General features: G+C 44.8%; 1 protein-coding gene, 1 long non-coding RNA gene and 1 other non-coding gene across 3 annotated transcripts in view; all 3 read left to right on the top strand.

Moving 5' to 3' along the window:
• Nucleotides 1-2,435, top strand: part of LOC118452949 — a 4,403-nt gene extending 1,968 nt beyond the window's left edge. The window contains exons 2-3 of the long non-coding RNA XR_004842824.1: nucleotides 299-427; nucleotides 1,876-2,435. This is a non-coding gene — a long non-coding RNA (uncharacterized LOC118452949). The remainder of the gene's footprint in view (nucleotides 1-298; nucleotides 428-1,875) is intronic.
• On the top strand, nucleotides 136-227 carry LOC118452953. Its single transcript, XR_004842832.1, has one exon. It is a non-coding gene; the product is annotated as a small nucleolar SNORD12/SNORD106 (small nucleolar RNA).
• A 19,492-nt stretch (nucleotides 2,436-21,927) lies between the features above and the next one.
• LOC104132164 (somatomedin-B and thrombospondin type-1 domain-containing protein-like) overlaps nucleotides 21,928-23,195 on the top strand; it is a 14,051-nt gene continuing 12,783 nt past the window's right edge. Inside the window, exon 1 of the mRNA XM_009645413.2 lies at nucleotides 21,928-22,017. Within this exon, the coding sequence (XP_009643708.1) occupies nucleotides 21,928-22,017 (90 nt within the window). The remainder of the gene's footprint in view (nucleotides 22,018-23,195) is intronic.

Raw genomic sequence — 23,195 nt, 5'->3', positions numbered from 1 at the left:
AGGCGTGGCTCTGTGTGTGCATGGCTTTGCCACTTCCTCTGCCATTAGTTCACTCGGTCCCTGCAGATCTGCTGGGGGAGGTGGGAGTGTGACATGGCTGCTGCGGGTGTGCAGCCACCTAACTCCCGGGGACCCGCTGGTGTTAAGTGATGACTGAATTCTTTCCCCGACAGAGCGACAGTGTTGATTTCTCACTGTTCAAGCCAGTTCATGTCTGATATACCAGCAGGAAAGTGTTGCTCTGTCTCACACCTGGGCAGGGCCTGGTGCTAACTGTTCTCTTTGGCTCTGCTTGTAGGGCACTGCAAAGGCAGAGGGGGTGTTGAGCCTCATGGAGACTTGATGTGATGGCTGTGATTAATTGTGATTCACGAGGGCAGTTGCCTGGGTTGCTCCATCATATGTGCCCCTCTGACAGGGGAGAATGGTAAGTCTTTCCACCTATGTTCACTGATTTAAATAAAAAAAAATGTGAGCGGGGGGGGAGAGAAAACACATTTCTGCAGGGGAGTTACTTCTGCAATGCTTTGACTGGTTAGTGTTCCTGGAGATGTGACACATGTAGATTTGAGCATTGCAGTAGGGGCCCTTTCAAGTGTTGGACCCGAGTATCAACACCTGTTGAAGTGAGTATTTCAAGTTTCCTTTTACCATCTTTCCTGCAGGAATTAATAAATACCTTGTCAGTTGTTACAGACATGAAGATTTTTCAAATGTAATTGATTGCCTTTTAATGTTCAGCTGAAGAGCATCTGTCATGATGACTTCAGACTTTTTTCCCTACCAGATTGGCAATGCTGATGCAAACTTCTGTTTTAGCCAGATTGACTGATTCCACAGACACAAGATGCTTCAGTTCCTCATGTGGCTGTACATTGAGGCTATGTGCCCTTGTACCTCTGTTGCAGGGAAACTACCCGTATGCTGCATGCTTTTGAGAGCGGGCAGCACTGGAGGGTGCTGTCTGCACATACCATAGTAACACTGATTGTGTAACACTGTCTGACATGCGTAAAAGACTTGAGGATCAAAAGTGAAAGAATTCTTCCTTTCAAAAGATCTCAAGTAAATAGGAGATAACTGATGGGTTTCAGTTTAACCTTTAAAGCATCAGCATAGCTTTTTTGTTTTGCTCCATGTAAGTAGTGTTTAAATGAGGTGGTTCTTACAGAGTCAGGGAGCTTTTCTCGATACTTTTTAGAGTTCTTTGTTTGGTGTTCCTCCCCCCGCTCTGAATGGGAGGTTCTCAGTGCCTTGGCGAAGTGTGGATGAAAGTCAGCTTCCAGCAATGTGTCTATTTGCAAGAGAGGGATTGCTTTTGGTGTTATTTTTCTTCCTTTGTTTTTTTATAGAAGATCAATGATGTGACATCTTCTGAAAACTTGGCTCTTTGATTAGGATTTCACTAATGCTCTAGAAAATGTGCCTAACATTGGCTAAACAGCTACTGTTGCTGGCTTCATTCAGTTACAGCCTTGTGTTCCTGTTCAGGTGCCTGTTGTGCGGCTTTTGTATCTCCAACAAGGCTGATGTCTCCTTGGTAGCCTGTATCTATGAATGTGACCTTTCTGTATGGCACTCTCTAATTGAAAATGAGTACGAGTGGTCTGTCAGATGGTGAAGCTGGTAGGGCTGACCAAATCTGTTACTCGGCTCAGTCAGCTCCCCCAGGCTTTTACCAAGTACTACTCTAAAAGCTCCCACAATGCAGTTTTAAGTGTGCATCCTATTTGGAGTGCCTGGCAGTAAAGAAGTTTTTGTGGTTTGCAGAGCAACCCTTGCTGTATAATAGTTTGGGGGGGTGGGATTTGAACGCTGTATATTTGCTGTGTGTGGTAGAGTGGACTGACAAAATGTTGGCTGTTTTCTTGACAGGTTGAGATTTGTCAGAAGTTGTCCTGGGAACCTGCTGTGATTTCAGTGTACTAGCAGAAACCTGTCTTCTGCTAACGATGTCCCTCTCCATGCTGCTCCCTGTGATCCCTTGTCCAAGCTACAGCATTCACATCACCCTGCAACAGCAGCTCTGGTCTTTCTCAGAGCTAGCAGGAGTGATAAATTGGTGCCCTGCCAACTTAGAGACAGAGGGTGTTATATTTTTCTTTCCCTTGGTATGAGGCATTTGATGGTAGTCCATGTTTAATGTAATTGGGTGCTTTTGTCTGCAAGGGCTGCATTCACCACCTGACAGCTTATGTTATCCTACCACAATCATTAAAAGTAAGGAAGCCTCTCCTTAGAGAGCAGTTGTCAAGTATGGGAAGATGGCCTTCTGCGTAAGGAGAGTGGGATACAAGTCTTGGCTCTCGCCTGTCATCCAGAAAGCTTCGGTAATGTATTGGCAGCCTGTAAAGTGGGGAAGGGGCATCTTGGATGCTGCAGCACGGTGTGTATTTCTGTACTGTTTAGAGCCTATTTTTAATAAAATCTAAGTACTGGGTGAATTCAGCTGGTGACTGAAATTGTCTTTACATGCCTTGAACAACCAATTTCTGGATCTCCTAATTGTTCTGGGGAGCTGGATGGCAATAGGGCTTCTGTGTAATGATAGCTTACATTGAGCTGCCTGCTGCCTCATGCTAGAGAGGGCTTGCTCTCATGGCCGTGTAGCTTCACATACCCTGAAGTAAAAGTGCTTAGCTGAGACTTGTGGCTGCTGCTGTGCTGCAGGAAATGGCAGTAGGGCACGGTTCTCTGTACATAACTGCTGGGTGCTAAAGGTCAACAACAGGTCTGCTGGAGCAAAGGGAGAGGTGCAGTCTGCACTTTGCCTCTGTTGAAACAAGGGCTTTCCCTCAGCTTCTCCCTTGGCTCCTGTGTGGGGAGCAGCTGGTGTAGAACATAATTCAGTGGGGATCTTAGCTGGCCTGGTATAAGGTGTAGATAAGCATATTCCCAGGTAAGTCACTGTGGCTTTGCAAATTCTTCCGTGTAGGAGCCTTGCAGTCGCCTTGCAGTCTGGGAAGGAAGGGAAGCTGATGTCAGCTTCTGTGAGGATTTGGACATTTCCCTTGTGCAGTGTGTTCAGCTAGCAGGAGTGACTGCTTCTGGCTAGAGAGACTTGGTGACAGATGTTCATTCAGATCCTGCAGCCTCCCCTGGATGCTGTTTGGCAAACTTCCAGGTTTGCAGAGCAGGGTAATTAAATATGGATTGTACATGTGTGCTGGAGTAGGGAGCCACTAAACTAGAGGAAGCTAAAGGCTTTCCTAATACCAGAGAATAGTAGTCAAGAGCCTTTGGATGTATTGCTTCCTGTGCATATGACTCACATCACTGATCAATTGACTCTACACATCTGGCCTCAGCAGGGGTGCAAAAATCTGTCAGTGCACCTGTGCTGTGCCACCTCTGCACTCTTGCAGAGGGATTGAATGGTGGTGAGTGTTCTGCACAGAGGGAGAAGAGATTCTCCATCTGCTGTGCCCATCAGCCTGGCAGTCAGGAGCGGTGTCTGCGTGATGCACAGTCGAACAGATGTCTCGGGCAGGTCCTGGTCTGGTAGCATTTGTACCCCCCACTGGCAATGCAAATGAAGTAAATAGGCCCTTCAGATCAAGCTGGTGTTAAGAATTGGGATACATATTAACCTGCAGTGTCTCAGCAGGTTCAGATTCAGACCCCAGGCCTAATGATGGAAGTACCTGTGCCCAGCGCGCTGCTGCCTGGGAAGCAGTGCAGCAGCAGGTATGTGTGTTAGGGATGGGGTTAAAAACCAATCCCCCTTGCAGCCTCATTAGGTTCCTGAGGAGCAGGGCTACCTGGCAGCTGTTGAAGGTTCTTGTGTTGCTGGGGAAGCCTGTAACTGATGGGTTGTATGTGCTAAATACCAATGGAGGGGCTGCTGCCAGAAAGCAGCTGGCTGCACATACACAGCTGCAGTGCCTGGCCCAATGGTGACAATAGCTGAAGGGCAGAAGTGAGGCATGGATAACAGGCTGAGGAAATGTTTAAAGGATGATTTCCTGCAGCATTTGAAGTATTGCTGTGTTATTTTTACCGCCCGATAGCAACAGCCTAATTAATACTCTAATGGATTGACAGTTATTTACAGCAACTACAAGTTTAGAGGGTATTTCACTATTTAAAAGCATAAATAACAGTTTTCACTGGTTATGGGAGAGGATTTGGTATCTGAGCTGATAGTGGCCTTTGGCATGTAAGTTTAGGAGGAAACAGCAGTGATGGAAAATAAGCTATTAATCAGCATTTGAAGCAATCTTCCATTAAACTGGGTAGAGATTTTTCTCATTCGATTAATGTAAGCAGCATAATCTCTTTAAACAACATACTGATGAGGGATCAGAGCTGCTGCTAATATAATTACTTTCATAATCTAGTGAGCATACCTACAAGCAAGCATACTTCAGGGAGTTGAGTGTGCTGCTTGTCCAGTGGGAACTGTGAGGAAAGATATAGCAGGAACATGTTTTATTAGCTCCAAGAAAAGTTGCTCAGGTCCAGATTCAAGCACTGCTGCTGTTGCGTGTATGCATAGGGATGGAAGACAAAACTGAAGATAACTGATCTGCTGTAGGCAACCCGTGAATGCTCTTGAGTCTGGAGGCAGGGGCTAGTTAGATGGAGGAACTGAACTGCATGCGATGAACTGAGTCTGGAGATCTCTGACCTGGGAGCTGTAGGGTGTGCTATGTGCATTCATTGCCCAAAGCTTAGCCAGGGTCAGATGGGGTTTCTGCATCAAACTGTCCATTTGTTTGAGTTGTTGTGTGTCAGGATGCTTTCACCTTGTCACTATAGCAGTGCGCTGTAGCAAACCTCTGGTTTAAACCACTGGCCATTAGCTTATCTGTAAGAACAAGATGTGTGATGAAGGGGAGACAAATCCTAAAAGTCACATCTGAACTTGTCTAGCCAAGGCTTTTATTTAGAGGAGGAGGTCTTTCTGTACTCATAGGCTTCTGTTTCAAAGCTTTCCTCTGCTGGAGTTTCTGCTATGCCTAAAAACATCTGTGGCTTTATTTTAATCTGCCTCTCTGATTTTTCTGGAACCAGTTTGGGTCTAGAGAGCATCCCTCAGCATTCCTTCCGCACCTTTGCTCTGAATTCCCATGCATCAGCTCAAAACCGAGCATGGCTACCTTTACCAAAAGTCTGTCTAGACAGAGTTTCAGGAAAATGAGGATGTATGGTAGGCACAGCTGGTAAACACTGGCTGTGGCTCGCTTTCTTTAGTGCCATAGCATCTTTTTTGTTACACAGGATATCCTACCTTCTGCTGCTTCTCCAAACGCCCTTGGTAATGGAGAGCTGGCTGAAGTTGGCTGCAGCCAGCTATGGGCTCTCAGCACTGTGGTATGCTATGAGCTCAGGTAGTTTTCCTGTATGTAACCAAAAGCTATTAAAAAAAACTTGAGCTGCAGCAGACTTCCCAGTACAACTGCATTACAGCCAAGTAATGAAGTAAGGCGTCTGGTTAATAGAGAAACCATCAAACTTTTTTGTCTGTACCAAGCATGGATGGAGGTAAGATCACCCCATTTGAAAATCTCTTAATATACCCCTCTGATAAAAAGGAGAGGGGGGTTAATGCTGAATTTATAAAGTAATTTGCAGCTCTCCTCCACAGAGCTGTCCTTGGCATTTGTTGCCCCATTCCTTGCCTGACTTGCGCAGGCACTGGTCAACTCCCGTGTGTCTGCTGGGTGTTTTGAATGAGGAGATAAAGGCCAGGAGGTACGATTTATTTGGACAAAGGCTGATTTACAGCTTTTTCTCTGCACAGAGAGCTCCCTACTAGCTCTTGGAGGCTAGCAAAGGATAATCACAGCATGTCCAGAGCTTATATTCTGCTGCTGTGAAGTGGCTGAACAGGGGACAAATACAAAATTGTCAGTTCCATCAATTATAGCAGGAACAGACAATGCTGTGTGTACTTCTGTAACGTTCTAACACTGAAATCTGGAGTTGCTCACTCAGCTGGTATGCTTAAGCAAATGTTTACTTTTCTCAAACAGCTCAGTTTCTTGGTGCCATGAGCATTTGAGAGGAAAATAGCACAGATTATTTCTCTCTGATGTTGCTTTTAATAGATGTTTTCATACACAGTGAGAGGTTTAACATTTGTATTCCCAAAGACCCAGGCATTTTTTGACTGCATGGTGATTATTGTATTCTTTATAGACCCATCTGTTAAGCGGCTGTGTTAGCTTACGGGATAGCACAGTCCATTTACTCATTGCTGCTCCTGCACTTTGCATCATTTCCTCTGCCTCCATCTCTGCTCAGTGATAGATGGAGTTACCTGACACACCAGCTGTGTTGACAGGCTAGATGTTGTTAAGGACAGCAATGAAGCAAAGTTGGTTTTGTGATTGCTCTTGGAAGATCCAGATTTCAGGACACTCAGACTGCCCCGCAGGCAGGAAGGGGAATATTATTTTTTTTTTTTTTGAAGCAGAGGGTTTTTTTCCTACAGCATCCAGTGTTTTTTAAAGAGATGTTCTGCAGCTATAGACTTCGGTTCCTCTTCCACCCTTTTTGCCAGATCCCTTGCAGTGGTGGGCAGTGAAGCAAAGTGTCTTGGTTCAGCCAGAGTCTGTTCTGGTGCTGTGGGAACTGCTGGTTTGTGCTGCAGCACCTAGGGTTCCCAGGCACTTTCCCATCCAAGCGTTGGATGCGGGGTGCAGATAGGGCTGAGGCCCTTTGGCACTGCACTGGCTGTCTTCTGCCAGCCTTCACCTTGTAGAAAACTGCAGTTTATGTCCCTCTGCTCCCTGCTGTGACTTTTTCTTGCTCAGGCCACCTGGCTGACATTCAGGTTCAGCTCATTGTGTAGCAGGAGGGCTGCTGCTCTCAACCAGGTGAACGGGGAGGGGATGGTGAGAGCTCTGGCTTTCTGCTGAGGTTCCCAGCACACACCACCAAAATCTCCCCCTTTGCCCCTGGGTACCTACCAGAGACTGGTGCTAAAGCCTTCTAGATTGTTCCACAGTAAATTAAACTCTGGAGGAAAAGTTCTGGAGTTGGTTCTCTTCACATTTACAGACACGGGCTCTCCTGGGTCTGAAGAAATTCTCTTCACCTCTTTCTCTGCTCAGTGCCAACATGAGGCTAGTAAGGACTGGATGTAGCCCCTGCCACAGGCCTTCCAGTGACTGAAATGGGCTCAAGTCTTTGAGGATGTGGATGGGAAACACCTGGCAGCTTGCAGGTAGTAACAGAGTTGTCTTGGTGATGGGTAAAAATACTCTGTGCTAGACCATATTCATAGTGTAAATTAAAGCAATTCCATTACATTCCCTAAGACTGATCTGGGTTCATGGGAACAGGTTCAGGGCCATTTCTGTCTGTGTTACCTGAGAATCTGCCTGATTTTCTTTAGTGTTATATTTAGAAAAATGCCCACTGGATCGTCTGCACTTTGCTGTGCCTGTCGCTTGCTCTGTTCAGTTCTGAACGCCGTGGCTGCGTCACCTTGAAGTTTTTCCTCTATTGCTGAGAATAAGCTTGACTTCCTTAGTCTTTCCTCAAAGCAAATATTAAAGCCAGGGGTTGTCCTCATTTCTCTACTTCACACAGACTCCCTCAGGTTCATGTAACCTTCCTCAGCAAGGATTTCCAGGGCCAGAGAATCTTCAGGAGATGTGGTCCAAGCATTGACTGTAGGAAGAAGCAAGGCACGTTTTCCATCTCCAGCAGGGTGGCTAGTGTCCCTCCAGTGGGCTGAGGGGCTCAGCTGGTGCATGGGGGTGGTAGGTAAGCAGATGCAGCCCCACACAGTGCTGCCTGCCCAGATGGATTCCCCAAAGCCTGTTCCTGAAAGCTGCTCTCTGAAGGTGGGTTGGTATGTCAGCACCCAGGGGATGGCCTGGAGTAGTGCACACAAGCTTTCTGCTCCACACGTGCTCGCCTTCACTGTGGGTGGCCCCAATGTCTTCAGCAGCCTACTGGTTCTCGTTCAGGGCTGCTCTTTAATTGAAAGGGTGAGGTTTGTGCTTTTGATCCTCCCACAGAAACTGGAATGTTTGCACATCAGTCCAGGACACAGCCTGGCCTGTAAGCAGCAGCTAAATTTTGGATATCCTTTCTCAGTGAGAAGAAATACAAAGCCCTACCTCTGCACTTGCTTAGCAGCTTGGGAGTATATGCGCTTTTTGTGCTGCACAACTGCAGCAATTGTAGATATTGCCTTAGCCCCATCAATTTTCCCAAATCCAGCTGGAGAATTGAATGGCCTGCTGATGAAGAAAAATGGTTGCCATCTCATGCAAATGGTTGTAAACCATCTGCAGGCTCACGAGAGTTTTGCTGTAATTGTTACATGTTACTCTGGCTTAGTCTCCATGTTTGCAAGAATTTTGTCTACCAAGAAGAGATAAAAACTTATTTTTCCACGAGATAAAGCACTCATGGGGGAAGGTCTGTCTTGAGAGTGAATTCATTTTTCAGTGGATGTGGATCTGGCCCTTGACACCAGCAGTTCAGAGCAGACTCTTCCTTTGTGTATTTGCTGTCACTTTTTTACAGCAGGATATTTATAGGTGAAATTTTCTTGGAAATCTACGGAGGAGGACTGCAAGTGTCCAAGGAGTTTTGTTAGTTAGCAATTTATGTGGCTGTGGAAATGCCTTAGTAGGGCTTGAGAGAACTGCCTGGAGGAAAAGGTGGTTTCCAAAAGTACTAACAGCAATGTGCATCTCTTGTTGGTTCCTAAACCTGTACACTGGGCACATGCTTTGCAGCAGCTGCTGTTGTATCATGAGGGTGACATATATTTTGTGCTGCTGGTAATGATTTCCCTCTGTAAACCCTCTCTGTCACTATGACACGTAAACATACTCCCTGCCAGTCTTTCCTCTGATCCTGGGTGATATGCTGGGTACCAAAGTCTAGTTGTAAGTGAGGCTGCTGGCTGTAAAGGCAAGTAGCAACATCAGTGGGGGTGAGAGGGAGGCTGATGAGGTCTCATGTCTTAGAATGAGTTACTGTGACCTGGTGAATGGATTTGCATGCAAACCTGGCTTTTTTTCCTAGTAGAGCTGACCGGGTAGACCTGCTGTTACAGAGCCCTTTGGCAAGTAGAAGGCTTGTTGAGGAGGGGTCAACTTCTGAGTCATTTTGTTGGTTTATACAGCAGATACAAATCTGCTCCTTGCTGTTCTTTTCCTGACCCTTTTTTCCCCCTGCTCTGGAGAAAAGTACTTGCAGGAATAGAGCAGAGTAGGGGGGAAGCACAGATGGATTTCCTTAGTGACATAAATCAGAATCAGGGATGTGTGTGACTGCCAGACTTGTAGCACAAATGCTAGGTGTGGAGTTCGCCATGCTACGCGGATTGGGCATGGCAGGCACAAAGGATGTTGCAGCCTGTTGCCTGAGAGATGTGATGCAGCCTTTTCCTTCCAAGCAGGCCTCTGGAAGTTGCGTTGGTGCATTCTCCTTTTCTTTTTTTTTTTTTTAAGCAAAGATGGAAAGGTCACAGTCTCCCATGAACTGTCTTCTCCCTGTCTGAATTGTGACAGAATCTGACAAAGGCACCAATCCATGGATGAGCCCAATGATTTCCCCTCACACTGAAAAGGAAAGCTCACCCATCTCTGGGTGGTGTCAGAAATCCCTGGTGTCTGATGATAGGAGTCTGTCTATCCATCACAGCTTTGTTCCCCTGACTGTGGCTCAGGAGCTGGGAGGAGCTTGCAAAGCTGCAAGGCTAACAGAAGACAGGAGCTCTCAGACCTTCAGGAGTTCATCACTGGGTTCAGCCACAGGTGACAGGCTGGTTGGTGACCCTTAAGCCTATATAGGATTTCTGAGAGATGGTGGGGTTAGCCCTGTAGGGAGAAGTGTAGCGATGGAAGTGTTAGGAGGATCTCACAGGATTTCTTCATCTTCATTTCCCTCATACTGGGAGCAAACACCTCAAGAGCTGGAACAGCATGAAATGCTCCCATGTCCTGTGAGATCTGTATGTGTGTGCATGGTGCTCTGACTCTTGGGTTCTGGAGCTGTAACTCATCTGAGCTGCTGTCAAAATCAGCTGTGAGGTGGAGCCTGTTGTCTAAAGCTGGCTGTGTAACTTTTCTTGTAGAAGCAAAAATTAGTTTTGGCTCCTTTGGACTGTGTTGAAAAGGACTGTGTACAACTGGGCTGTGTAGTCCTGGGAAGAGATGTCACCTGGGTCAGCTCCTGTGTTCTTATGCTAACGTGATCGACACTTACGCTGGTATAATAGTGAGTAAGATCCTAAATGGAAACTATGTAAGAGGGGATCTCTTCAGGAAGCTCAGCAGCTGTGTAAACCTCTGGATTAGAGGAGGGCTAAGAAAAATATTTGTTACTATGATAGTGAGTATGGCCCCTTAGTAATAGCCTTATAATCTTTATGTCATCTTATTGAGAGACCTGTTATTATCAGAGCACTGAGCATGTGGAGGTGGAAAGATCTCATGGGGTGAACGTCTTTTGCTTTGGTTTTGCCTTCAAGGTGGTGGTTAAATAAACAGCAGTTACACAATTTTCCCATAGCTGAGTTTTTTGTACTGAAGTCAAGGCAGTGGTTGTAGGTAGGGGGTTGGTTTTGTGCTGAATGTTGATAATATGTTTTACCAGGCAAATATAATTTCTGGATTTCCTGAGGTGGCCTCTTCTGTCTGAGCCTAGTTCACTGATGGTACAGAAAAGCTGTAGCTCTCAGTCTGATCTGTAACACCTCATGCTTTCAATTCTTTTCAATTTTTGGTGTTCAAGGCAGTGAGCCCACTGAAAAAGGGAATGTGTAGTCTGGATGTGAGTCCTACAACTCATATTCAAGGCAAGAAGCAAAACTGAGTTTCAGACAATTCCCATCTAACAGACTGACCATGTAGGCCAAATATTCCCTGCTGAAAGATGTCACCTCTTGTACATCTAACATGCATTGTCAGTCTATTTGCTGTTGCGTGGACAACCAAGTTATTTAACACAAACATACACATGGAAGCTGGTCACTGCTCAAGTGAATTAGGTATTTGATTGTCCATGTGTTTCTGCACAAGCAGGGAGCTTGTAGCACACAAGTGAAAGACCTGGTAGGAGAGGGCATGTGTAAGGGTTATTTTGAGGTTGACCAAGAAGCAGTTGAAGCCAACTGTGTGCCTGTGTGTGTCTGTGCTTGACCTGCTTGTTTAAAGTGTTCTTTCTGTATTGATGGAGATCTGAGATACAGAAAGGGAAACAGAAGAACATAATTCATTTCCAAAAATGCATTCTAGATTCATTGACTGGAATGTCAGTGAATGAACCCTGAATGCCAGTAGATGTTGCACTGACATCCAAGGAGACGAAGGTTTTGTCAGGCTCTCTGTCAGAAGGGTATATGGAGGTGGAAGGAGCTGTGCAGTTGTTATCAGCTGAGTTGAAGTCACCAATTCAGCTCATCAGGGCTGGCAGAAACTGAGATTTCTTTTTTATTTTTTTTCCCCCATAAATATGGATTCCTCTGTGTCTTGGCCATAGTCACTAAAATCACCATGCCCAGCCCCTCCAGTGAGGGGGTGGCATGTGAGCAATGTCCAGTGGCTACAAGCTGGCTGCATGGATAGGGCCAGGCATTGGAAAAGCCTTTGTGGATCATTTTTCATCCATCTCCTTTTCCAAAGCACTGACTATCACTGTAGGTTTAACACATGATTATCAACATGATAATAGTTTTTAACACATGATTATCAACATGATAATAGTTTTTAAGACATGATTATCAACATGATAATAATCTTTAAAATCTGAACTTCACATGTGGAAGTTTCCTCACAACTTAGATTTGTGGTGCTTGTGCGCTGCTTTTGTGACTCCCTTTCCTTTGGCAATGTTGAATATTATTAAGCATTGTTTTCATTATCAGCAGAGATACAAAAGGAATATTCAGTGATACTATTAAGGTGATTTGGGCTAATAATGCCAATTTCTTGAGCTCATTAGGAATATTATTAAAAGTCCCTTCAGAATGTCATCATTTAAAGTCTAGTGACCTCTTCTGTCATCCAGATGTCTACTCCTGATTGTTTTCTTTAAGGCTGTGAGTCAGACAGTGTTGATAGCAATGCTATGCTGCAGATGGAACAGAAGTGTACAGCACTTCTATTGATGTTTGAAGTGACTTGGCAGGGTCACATGAGTCCATGGAAATACAGTTTTGGGAAAAGAAACCAAAAAAGCTCTTAACCTGTTTCTGTGTGATGCGTTAGGATAAAATCCTGGTCCAGATACTGAACAACAGCTGTGGGGTCTGTAGGCAGCTCTGGTCATTCAGCAAGATGCATTCCTTTACCATCCATAGCACAATTAATCTAACATCAAAAATTGCTAGTGATCTCCACCCCATAGAAAATATGTAGGGACTCGTGGCCCACATCCTGCAGGCAACGAACTAAAGGGCAGATCCTACCAGAAGACCCTGGGAGTTGGGCTTGGTAGTCTGCCTGTGTAAACTTGTTGTGAGGTCCCAGGGCAAAAACAGTTCAGAAAAAACAGAAGGAGAAGGTGCAGTTTAACCCATTCTCCCCAAATCTTAGCATCCTCTGCTTGTATCACTGTTAAAACTTCCATGGTGACTAATTTTGATTTTCATCAACAAAAGAATGCATTTTCTGATATGACACTAACAGGAAACTCTTGTTTTCATGCAGTTATCCTCACTGATAAGAAATAGAGGATTCTCACACTGCAGTCTTCTGAACAAGCTGTCTAGAAACACCTCCATCTGCTGAATTGTTTTAGATCAAACTTTTTCTACCCTGTACCTTTCCACAAGCCATTAGGGGATCTTTAATATGCTACTTCCTACAGTTACAGTAAGGAAAATATAGGAAGTTTCTTAGCAATGAAAACTAAATTCTGTTGGAAATAACTTGGTGGAGTTTTACAGCTTGTTTATATGCAAAGGGGAAAGAAGTTTTCCTCACAATTTCTTTATCTTGTTTAACAAGATTTTTCTTCATGTTGTAATTTATGGCATCATTTTTCATGGATTTGAGTAGGAGCCTGGGTGTTGAAGAGAGGAATGTTCTCTGAGGAAGTAAATTAAGTTTCTCCCAAAATTCTATAATTCAAACCTGCGTATAGCTGAAATAGTGTTGAAATAGTAAAAAAGTTGATTTCTAGAGGAGAGGGGGGGAAAAAAAAATCAGTGCACCCTATTCAAAGTAAAATAAAGCAAAATCTTTTCCTCTTTGCATTTACTAAATTGCAAAGTGCAGAGCACCCTTGCCTTGATGACTTGGTTTTGCCCAAGTGATGTGAATGCTTGACTGGTCAGTGCCTTCCCATGCCTGTTGCAGCTTCTGCTCTCGTTTAAGAAAATAAATGACACCATTTCTGTCATGTAAATTGTATCAATTGAATAAAACTGTTAAATAGGTGAGGTGGTGTTACAGGTTCTGTGTATGTTCATCCCTGCTATTACTGCATGCTGCTTCCTAGTTGCACTCAGAAGTGCTGGTCACAGAAAGGACCCTCTGTGCTGAGAGGTGACTTCAGTGAGTTTGGGTCAATGCTTTGGTTTTTAGCTCTATTTTGCATCACATTTCTGTGCTGCTGCTTAGTGTTCCGTGAAGTGTTTGGCTACCATTTGCAGAGACTGGACGGGTGGCCTTGAATCTCTTGTGGAAAGATTCATTGTAGATAAATCCTCTGGGTTCATCACCTAAGTGGTACCCTATTGCAAATAAACATCTGCTTTGTAGATTAGCTGTAACTTTATTAATTTACAAGGGTCAGTTTACTACCTTTTTTCCTGTTAAGAGGAAATGGGTAGATTTCAAGAGGCAATGTGGCTCCAAAGCTGAGGAGGGGTTCAGAAAGTAGGACTCAATTTGTTCTGGGTCTAGTCCTACAAATGCTTGGTCAAGTGAAAAGACTCATTGACGACGAGGAACTGCTGGCACATGTGAGGCCTGTTTGGTAGATAGGACCCAGCAGGATCAGGCTTTGCTTATGGCATTCAAACAGTGATTTCCATGCCACTTGGTAGGCAGATCGCACCAGATGCATCTGACTCATTGCATCCGTGACAGGCCATGTACTCAGATTCTCTCTGGCAGGCAGAGGCGTGCATCAGACCAGGAGTCTTTCCCTTTGTGGACTCCAGGAACTCTGCACAGCAAAGATTAAAGTGGGGTCTGTTCTCTGACCTATTTGGCTTCTTGACAATTCAACATGTATAAAGCAAAGTCAGTGTGACTGTGTGATACAGGCAGCACCTGGACCACAGAGATCCAGACAGTGCAATCAGACATCAGTTGCTTTTCCTGTTAACGTAGTTACGAGTGTCAGCTAAAAGCTTGGCTAATGTTGGCAACACTCAACCTGTTTTCCAACTGGGCAATTTAAATTTCTGAAACGTACGTTGGTACTGGAAAAAACTGTCTTTCAAATTTTATGTATCTTGATCAAATATTAATGTGTGTTCAGCTTACTGGAGAGATTTATTTAATGCCAGGGTTTCTTAGGATGTGAAGTCAACTGGCAACTTAAAAACAGGATGAGTTACAGTAAGTATGTTGTCCAAAAAGCAGATTTGTGGCCCAGTGTGCAATAAGTCAGTTGTCACACACTCAGGAGAGACATAGCTTATTTATTTCATTTCTGCGCAGAGATGGGTGCTAGGTGGCAGCTCCACAAAGCTAGCACACCTTGGTTAGTGCACAGCAGCATTTCACACACTCAGAGCAACAGTTATCAATTATTTTGCAATCATGCTTAATTGCTTCCATTTCTTATTGATTTCCACGAGCCTCACATTCATTTAAAGCTACAGTGTCCTTTCTTTGTACTACGCATGCTCTGTGAGGAAGGGTCTTCACCTGGGCAAGGGTCTTTTGACCTGGGGGTGTGATTTTTAGTATTATAATGAGGGTGGTTCAGTTAAGATTACATGGACCTTGGACTTGCTTGCCAAGTTTTGGATGTTTTCAGAAAATCTTGATTAGTTGTCCTTTCCAGGCCCACTTGTTCCAGGATGCCCTTTTTCTAAGAACACTTAACTATATTTTTCTGTTTACAGATGACTAAGTATTCTCATTATTGTTTATCAAACCGTTCTAAACTTCTGAGTTAGCCTCCGACAAGTATATCTGGTTTCTTCTGCAACATGTATGGCTCATTACAGAGCCTGGTTAATCAGAACAGTTAAGTCTGTGTGCAGTGTAATATTTCAAGTACTGTATTTAAGCATGCTCTTGAATTTGGAGAGACACCTCAGTGTTCTGTTTAAGCAGCATCTATATCACTTTGGGGTTTGCTTTCCATTTGGTTTGCTTTTCTTCCTAACATCTAGGGGGAGACTTAGCAGAGGGAAAAATAGATGACCTGGATGATAACTGCATTGAAGAAACTGTACTGAAGACTATTGAGAACTGTTCCTGGGTTGTACAGGGTCCCAGGGGACAAGTGGTGCTGTGTCACCCTGGAGCCTGATGCTGCAACTTGCATATGACCCATTTGCGCTTGCTCAACTGACTTGACAATTCAGTAAATAAATAAATGGATTCAGTAAATAAATGGATTCATTTATCCTGAGTTATGTTGCATGGAAGGACAATATCCATTTTTTTATTGTATCTTTTAGGAAAGCCATTGTAAAAAAAAAAAAATCAATCAACCTTTGGGTTATGTTGCATGGAAGGACAATATCCATTTTTTATTGTGTCTTTTAGGAAAGCCATTGTTTCTCTTAGATTTGTCAGTTACAGAAAAGGAAGATGGTTTAGCTATTTCATCTTAATCTTATAAATAGCTACTTTTGAAAAAATAAAGGGGCCTGGATTCTGGCCTATGCCAAGTTGCAACTGTTGCCTTGTGACTAAAGAGGAGCAACGGTGGCCTGGAGTTGAGAACACAGTAGCCAAAGCGATGAACTTGTGTGAAACATGGTCTGATGATGACTGGGAAGACTGATCTTCTGGGGCATGATCTGGGATGCTCTTTCTGGGGTATGTGTGCACTTCTTGTTTCTTCTGTAGCATCTTGTGTGCATGTGAAGATTCCTTGTAGGAAAGGAATAAAATGGTCTTTGCTAAAGACAACAAAAAGTTTTATCTTCTAGTTGAGCCCTAGGTTCTTTGGAGTGAGGAAAGACCTTCTGGGAGAAGTCCCTGGATGTTTTACATATGTCCGTGTTGATCTCTTCCATCCTTAAACACCAGCAGCAAAATCCCATGACCTATAGAAGCAAGGAGGCACTGACCAAGTCAGTGAAGGGGGGGAAGGCTGCTGCTGCCTGCTGCTCCTGGAGCCGTCCCACAGCATGGCGTGGGCTGCAGGGGAAGCCTTGCTGGAGGAGGAAGCTGGTGCAACCATGGGAATGGAGCTCGTTGGGGAGGAATCTGAAGTGTGAGGCACTGCTTTTGATTTAATGTGGGAGAAGGTCATGTAGCTTGTGGAACTGATAGAGGATTTCAGGCATTGTGTTCCTTCTGCTAGAGAGTGTGCCTTGTCACAGGGTTACTCTGGATTTGAAAGTAGAGCTTTGTGGAGTCAGGTGTCACCCTGGGCCTTCACAAACTAGGGGAAAATTTCAGGTCTGACTTGAATGCGAACCTGTTCAAGGCTTTTCTTCTGCTTAGGGGGAGGAATATGGCTTACCTTGTTCATGGGGTCACCTCTCATGGCTCAAACACTCACAAATTGTTCCTTTATTTTCTCTCAGGAAAAGAAAAAGAAAACTGGTCCAAACACTGGAAGTGCCAGGTTCAGAAAAGTTGGCTGGTTTCCTTTCCTTTTCTTTGGGAAAGCAAAAGACCCAGAGAGAAAGCCACTAAAAGCTTTTTATTAAAGTATTTATCTTTCCTATTTTCTAAATAAGACTTCTAGCCACTTTGAACCTGCTCCAGCTTTCATTAAAGGTAATAGCTTTTTAATGACAACAAGTTTGCTTCCTTTATGCGGTGGGGTGAGTCATAGCCCTGCTTTTTGTGGAGTGTGTGATGGGGTTGTGTAGTGGCTTTTGGCAGACAAGAGGAGGAGAAAGCTACCACCAGTGTTCTCTGTGCCTGTGGCCACATCTGAATGAGAGGAGTGGGACTTCCCTACTTCTCTTCTAGTCTGACTTCCCCCCCATGGTCTTATAACGCTTGTAATGTTATATATGAGAGAGGAAAAGGCAGAAAAAGTGGATCACACTTCCCATGTGTTGGAGTCTGCTGGAGACACTAGCTTTGCTGTGTTGAGATATGAAGCCTTTATCAAGGGCAAATGCTTTTGGGGTTTAAATCCAAGAAGGTGTGTGCTTAGCCATAACTGCTGTGGTGCTGTCTCAGCAGTTCCTTGAGAGTCTTGAGGACCAAACAGTGACCTGAAAAACAGTAAATGCTTTGCACCCAGCAGGTCATACAGTAGGGCTCTGGAGAAGACTGCTGCCCTCTGCTAATGTCCTCTGTGCACTCCATCTGGGAAGCTGATGTGGTTCTCCTCTCTGCAGCCAGCCAACAGTGAGTTTTACAAGGGTGGCAAAGGCACACCTGAAGAGGGGTACAGCAGTTGCTGGCCTCCTGAGCACATGCAGAAAAGTCCAGATCTAACAAGAAGGGATTTTTTTTTTCTGGATGAGATGCTTTTTGGTCACTGGGTCAATAGCCTGGTTCAGGTGTGCTGGCCAAAACCCCCTTCAGTCCTAATGAGATCCCATCCATTTGTCAGAGTATAGGACTGTTCCTGGGTGGGCTTTGTTTGCAGGTGGAGTTTAGGACTATTTGGTTTGATGTTTTTCTCTACTTTGGCAAAAGATAGAAGAATATCAAGTATGTGAGCTCATAATCTGATTTTTCTTGAGATTTTCTTTAGGAAAATCTCTGAGTCTTGCTTGGTATCGACTCTTCTCCCATGTCTCTGTGTGCTAAAAACTAGCAGATGTGTACAGAAGGGGGATTGCTGTTTAAAGGTCTTTTCACTTCTATTCTAAGATCTCAAAGGACACAGTGAAGGAGAGAATCACAATGCAGAGTTTGAAACTCCTCCAAGTAAAACGGTGTTAGGATCCCTGCAGATGTATTCTTTGCTTACTGGTCTTGATAAAAGAAAATTCCACCTGAATCTTTTCTCAAATAAGCCTTTTTTAAGACTCACTGGTTAGTCCTCCTCCCTTTCCTGACGCCCCAATACTTTTTTTAATTATGGCTTTCTGCACAGGGTGCCTGGGGTAAGAAAGCAGGAGCAGGTGTGAAAGTAAAACAGCCAGCTCCAGTTCTTACTATTCTGAGTTTGTCAAAAGAAAGAAAAAAACTTAATTCTTGCATTAGGATATTTTCACAGAGGAGACTCTACTCTCTTTCTCAGCACTAAGAGCTTGTTATCTCCCTGTGTGTATTTGTTTTCATTTTGGTCTTAAGTGCATGAATTCATACTGTGAGTGGGGTGTGTGGGAAAGCAAGACCAGATCCACAGCAGTGATTTCTTGTTTAGCTAACCCTTGACAACACTAAAGAAGGACTTGAGAGGCAGGACCTGTGAGGTGAGCGAGCGAGGAACTGGATGTCAGAAATGCAACTATGGTAGAGAGGTCAACAGAGGAGCTGCTGAGGCAGAATCTGGGATGGTGGCACCTCTCCCCGACTCAAACCACTGGCCGGCAGCCCCTCCTGCCCAGGGTGGTTCTTCAGCCTGCAGGGGAGATGATTAAGGGCCAATTCAATGGATGTCTATAAAATTCCAAGTGGCCTTGAGAAAGAAAATGAGAATTCATTGTTCCCTGTCACTTCCAATACAAGAACTAGGCATTCAAATTAAATTAGCTGATGGTAGGTTCAAAACAACTTCGTGCCCTGTGTAGCGTGGCATACTGCTGTGAGAGACTGTGGGTGCTGAAAGTTTACATGGGCTCAGAATGAGATGGGAGAGAATTTGTATAAGATGGATTGAGGCATAGGCACTACCTATTAGGGAATCCTGGAGGTGAAATTTCCCCAGAATGCTCTCACACTTCTGGTAATGCCACTACATATTCTACCTATCTTATATTCCCTCCCAGGTATCTGCTCTTAGCCACTATTGAAGACAGATACTGAGGGAGATAGGTCTTTGGTTTGACCCAATGCAGCTTTTCTAGTGGATGAATAAACACACAGCTTTTTGTCAGCAGCAGTCTGAGCTCAAATCCCAGTTTCTGCTCTCTGCTCTGGTATCGTTAGATCAGCTCTGAGAAGGAGTGAGAGGACACCAGCTTGTGCAAAGGATGTTTTTGACCTGTCTTAGGAAAGAGCTGTGTTTGTTGAGAGCTGGGGCTGGCAGGACAAGCACAGCAACATCCTCAGGGTCTAGGATGGGATGAAGGGCTGAGATGCTTCAAAGATTTCCTACTGCTAGGGCATGGGGAAAAGAGTTAAATACTTGAATAAAACAAACAGTAAAACCTCAGGTGAATGGCTTCAATGGAATAGCCAGGCAGGGTGAATCCTTGGAGAGAGTCAGGTGTTTCTTGTACTTGTTCCCTGTTTTTTCTCTGAGCTGGAAGCTTTTTTCCATCTGCCACACAGAGGGAAGGATCTGGGATGGGAAAACATTCAGCAAACTACAGAATCGGATAAGTGCTGTGAACACAAAACCACAGCAGTTGCTTTGGCCTTGGCGTGAGGCCAGCTTGCCCCTGTTCTGCCTGATCAGTCAGGCAGAAGCATAATGGACTGTTTGAAAGGGAGAGTTAGTTAAGAATAGCGTGGGGCAGTTCGGTCTCTCTTTGGATTCATGTTGGTGGTCCTCTCCTCCGCTGCACTTTGTTTCCAGTTCAGGCAGGCAGGGCGTAAGAGCAAATGCTGCTACTCAGCCAGAGCAGCAGCCCGAGAGGAGTAAATGTAGGGCTTGTGTCTGAATATAAATACTGTTGAAAACAAAACAGCCTGTTTCAGAGGATGCTGAAACAGCATTTCATGAAGGGGGATATCCCCCGAAATGGGATGATGGGATAGGAAGAGAAGGGTTGGAAGGTTTTTACATAATCACAAGTTGGGAGCTCTCAGCTTCCAAAGGGTGGAGGGGTGACGAGAGTTGGCATCCAGTTTTGATTCATGCAATTGCTACCTGTGGTCAGAACAAAGTCCCTGATTATCAACTGTCCCAAAAGGTCTCAGCCTCTTCCTGGATTTCCTCGTTTTGGAGTTTTGCTGCTTCTATGGGATTAGTTAGTTGTAGGAAGCTTGATCATTTGCCCCAGCTTTTCTTTGAAAACGTTAAAGTTTCTGAGGGTTTCTCTGCTTCCTTGCTGATATTTAAAAGCTGAGAACAAAGTTGCTATGTGCAATTGGAATTCCTCCCGTGTTCCTCTATGCCCAGTAGGACACAGTCTGTTTAGAACCACATGTGCTAAAACTCCCACCAGCAAAGCCTGGAAAAGTGTGCCCTTGCATGGTCTCAGCTCTGGGCATGAGATAGGGGAGGCAGCAGACCACAGAACAGACCCTGCTGCAGAAATTGATTTTCAAGTTGGTACCTGTTCACAGCAGCAAAAGTGCAGGTGGAAATACTGACCTTTGCCTTCTTTTGGACAAGTATGGTTGCCATTGCTGTTGATTTGCATCAAGTTCTGGAAAGCTTGTGTGAACTGGTGGTCCTTCTTGCTGAAATATAACGAACAAGCAGAGCATCCCTTGTGCTAGCCTTGGAGAAGGGTGTGAATGAGCTGGCAGCCAGCTCTCCTGTAGCCTTCACATATCTGTAGAAATCAGCTCCAAGAAATCAGATCACTTGGTTGGCTACTTTCCTTCTAAGCTTTTACAGACTTGGCTGTGACAATGGAAAGTAAAATCAGATACTCTAACCAGAACCAATTTTTTTTTGTCCTGCATACTAGTAGCTTTGCTAGTTTCCATATTGCTGGAATGCACAAGAATCCAAGTCCTGCACAAGGGACATAAAGTGCAAGGGGCTGTACAAACACAGAACAAAGAAAATACAGCTATCCTAATGCATTTGCAGTGTACATATAAACTATCAGGTGATAGGAGCATAGAGGCAAAGGGGTGAACACTTAGAAATAGGGTAGACCCTCTTTAAAAAATTTTTTTTTTCTGGGAAAACTATGGCAAAATAAAGTTTAAGAAGGGACTGGTATTGGACAACATTCCCCATTCCACAGATGGGTGAATCAGCCTGTGGTGCAGGCAGGAACACCGATTAACTATCCAGAGTGAAAGTGAGGGTCAGCTTCCCTTTGCCCCTTGGAAGGGACTTTCCATTTGCAACACCCTCCCACCCCTCAGAGTTAATGAAGGGAGCAGGAGGGCCTCTGGGAACTGGGTCAGTGGCAGCTCAGCACAGTGCAGCTTAATTAAGCGAAGGAAAATGAGCGAGAGGGCAAGGAAGGGTAGGAGCCCTGCCTGGCCAGTGAGGAAAGCAGCTGGGTTTGAACAAGCAGATAAAGTCACGCTTTCACCTAGTGAGCTGCCTCTGGATGTTCCTTTAGGCTGGAAGACACAATCTCCACTGCCAAGGACAGCCCTGCAAGCTGTTCTGCTCCTGAACCTCTCCTTGTAAGACAGACCAGCCACGGTTCCTTTTGTAAGGCCAACAGTCCCACTTTTAGACTCGGCAATTGTATTGCAAGAAATCTGTTGCTGGGCTGATGTGGTCCAGCGTGGCTCAGGCCGTGTTTTCCTTGGCTTCTTTAACGTTGCCATCTTTGGAGTCTATTAGGGGGAAAAAAAACCCAAACTCTAAAAACCAGAACAAGGGAGGACTACTGCTTTCAGACCAGGAATGGGAGATGAGCAACAAAGTTTGCTCCCAAGAGCTTTAGGTGGGGATGGACTGGCTATAAACCCTACTGAGGTGTCTGGACCCAGATCCAATTGTCCTAACAGTGCAGGGTCAGTCAAAATTGCAGTCTTTATGTGGATGCATTGCTTTCTAAAGCTAATTTTCAATCAATCTGCTTTCTGTGTCTCAGAACAATGTGAATGTGTTCCTTCCACCCCAGCAGTTGTTGGCAGGGGGACTCAGAGCATGGCGGCATCAGTGCTGGAAACAGAAACGCCTGGGAAGTGTCCTGTTACTGCCCCTCAGTTCATTGCGCAAGAGCCGCGCAGGCCTCCGGTTTGTGTTGACTAAACAGCTGAGTAACACAATCCCATTTTGAATGCTCTTCCTGTTCTAGATCAAGAATGAGACATACATTGATTAAATGACTTACCCACATGGTCACATAGTGAGTGACTCATTGGCAGAGGCAGGAATTAACACCTGGTATCGTTAAATTCCTGTTTCCTAGACCCCATGGCCTCTTATTTCTAGGGCTCTTCTCTTTCCTCTCCTGGCCTTTTTGCCTCTTGCCCACTGCAGGATTTGTTACATGTGTGATTTCCAAGGTGACAATATCTGACCACTGCCAAGAAAATGAGACATCTGTCCTTTGCTATGGACTTCTATGGGCATACAAAGAAGCTACAGTCCCTTTTAGTTCTTATCTTTTTTGGAACGTTTTACCACACTATGCCTGAGCTGGTGCGGTGCCAGGTCTCCTCTTCTCCCATGCCTCCAGCATTGCCCATGATGAAGGTGTTAGCCTGTCCTCTAATATTATTTCCTGTTTTTCTAGAAGCATCTTTGCGGCAGTGTCCCTGCAGTGGGAGTGCTCTGCCCATACCCACCGTTAGTACAATAGCATGATCGGTTGCAAAAAATCAGCGGGTGGGTTTTATAAGTCCCGGTTCAGTATTCAGCAAGGTCTAACATCTGTTGTGATCAATATTTTAGAGCAAGTCTGTTTGATAAAAAGTTACAGTAAAGGCTTTAGCTTCCTACTGAATAGCTAAATAATCCACAGGAGTGGCTCTAATCACTTCAAGCTTCTTGCATTTGAAAGTAAGCAGAAAATTCAGAGTAATTCTGTGGAGACGCAGTAGAGCCCGCTGCACTGTGCTTCTTACAAGCTGCTGTACTGGGGATGAAGCGCTTTCAGGTTTTTAACGGCTCCTGAGGTATGCTGGAGACAAATCTGGCCAAAAAATGGTCTCTTTTATCATTGGGTTTTGATGATAATCTTTATGAAAATCTGGCTGGTAAGTCCAAGCAGTCAGAGCAGAAATTATACCCTCTAGTTTTAAAAATGAAACTACCGGGTGCACGGGCATCACCAGACGCTGCGAAAGGTTACGGCAAAGGAACGTTACGGTAGCGTCAGGAAAATAAAGGGTATTTCTGTAAAGAGGGGCTGTTGCTGTCCCTCCGGTGCGAGGGCACCGGCTGCGGCTGTCCACGCCGCGCAGCCCCCA

Source organism: Egretta garzetta, unplaced genomic scaffold (assembly GCF_000687185.1).
Source record: "Egretta garzetta isolate BGI_Z169 unplaced genomic scaffold, ASM68718v1 scaffold188, whole genome shotgun sequence".
Taxonomy (NCBI): Eukaryota; Metazoa; Chordata; class Aves; order Pelecaniformes; family Ardeidae; genus Egretta; species Egretta garzetta.
The sequence above is the reverse complement of the archived record's forward strand: the minus strand, read 5'-3'. Positions and strand labels throughout refer to the sequence as shown.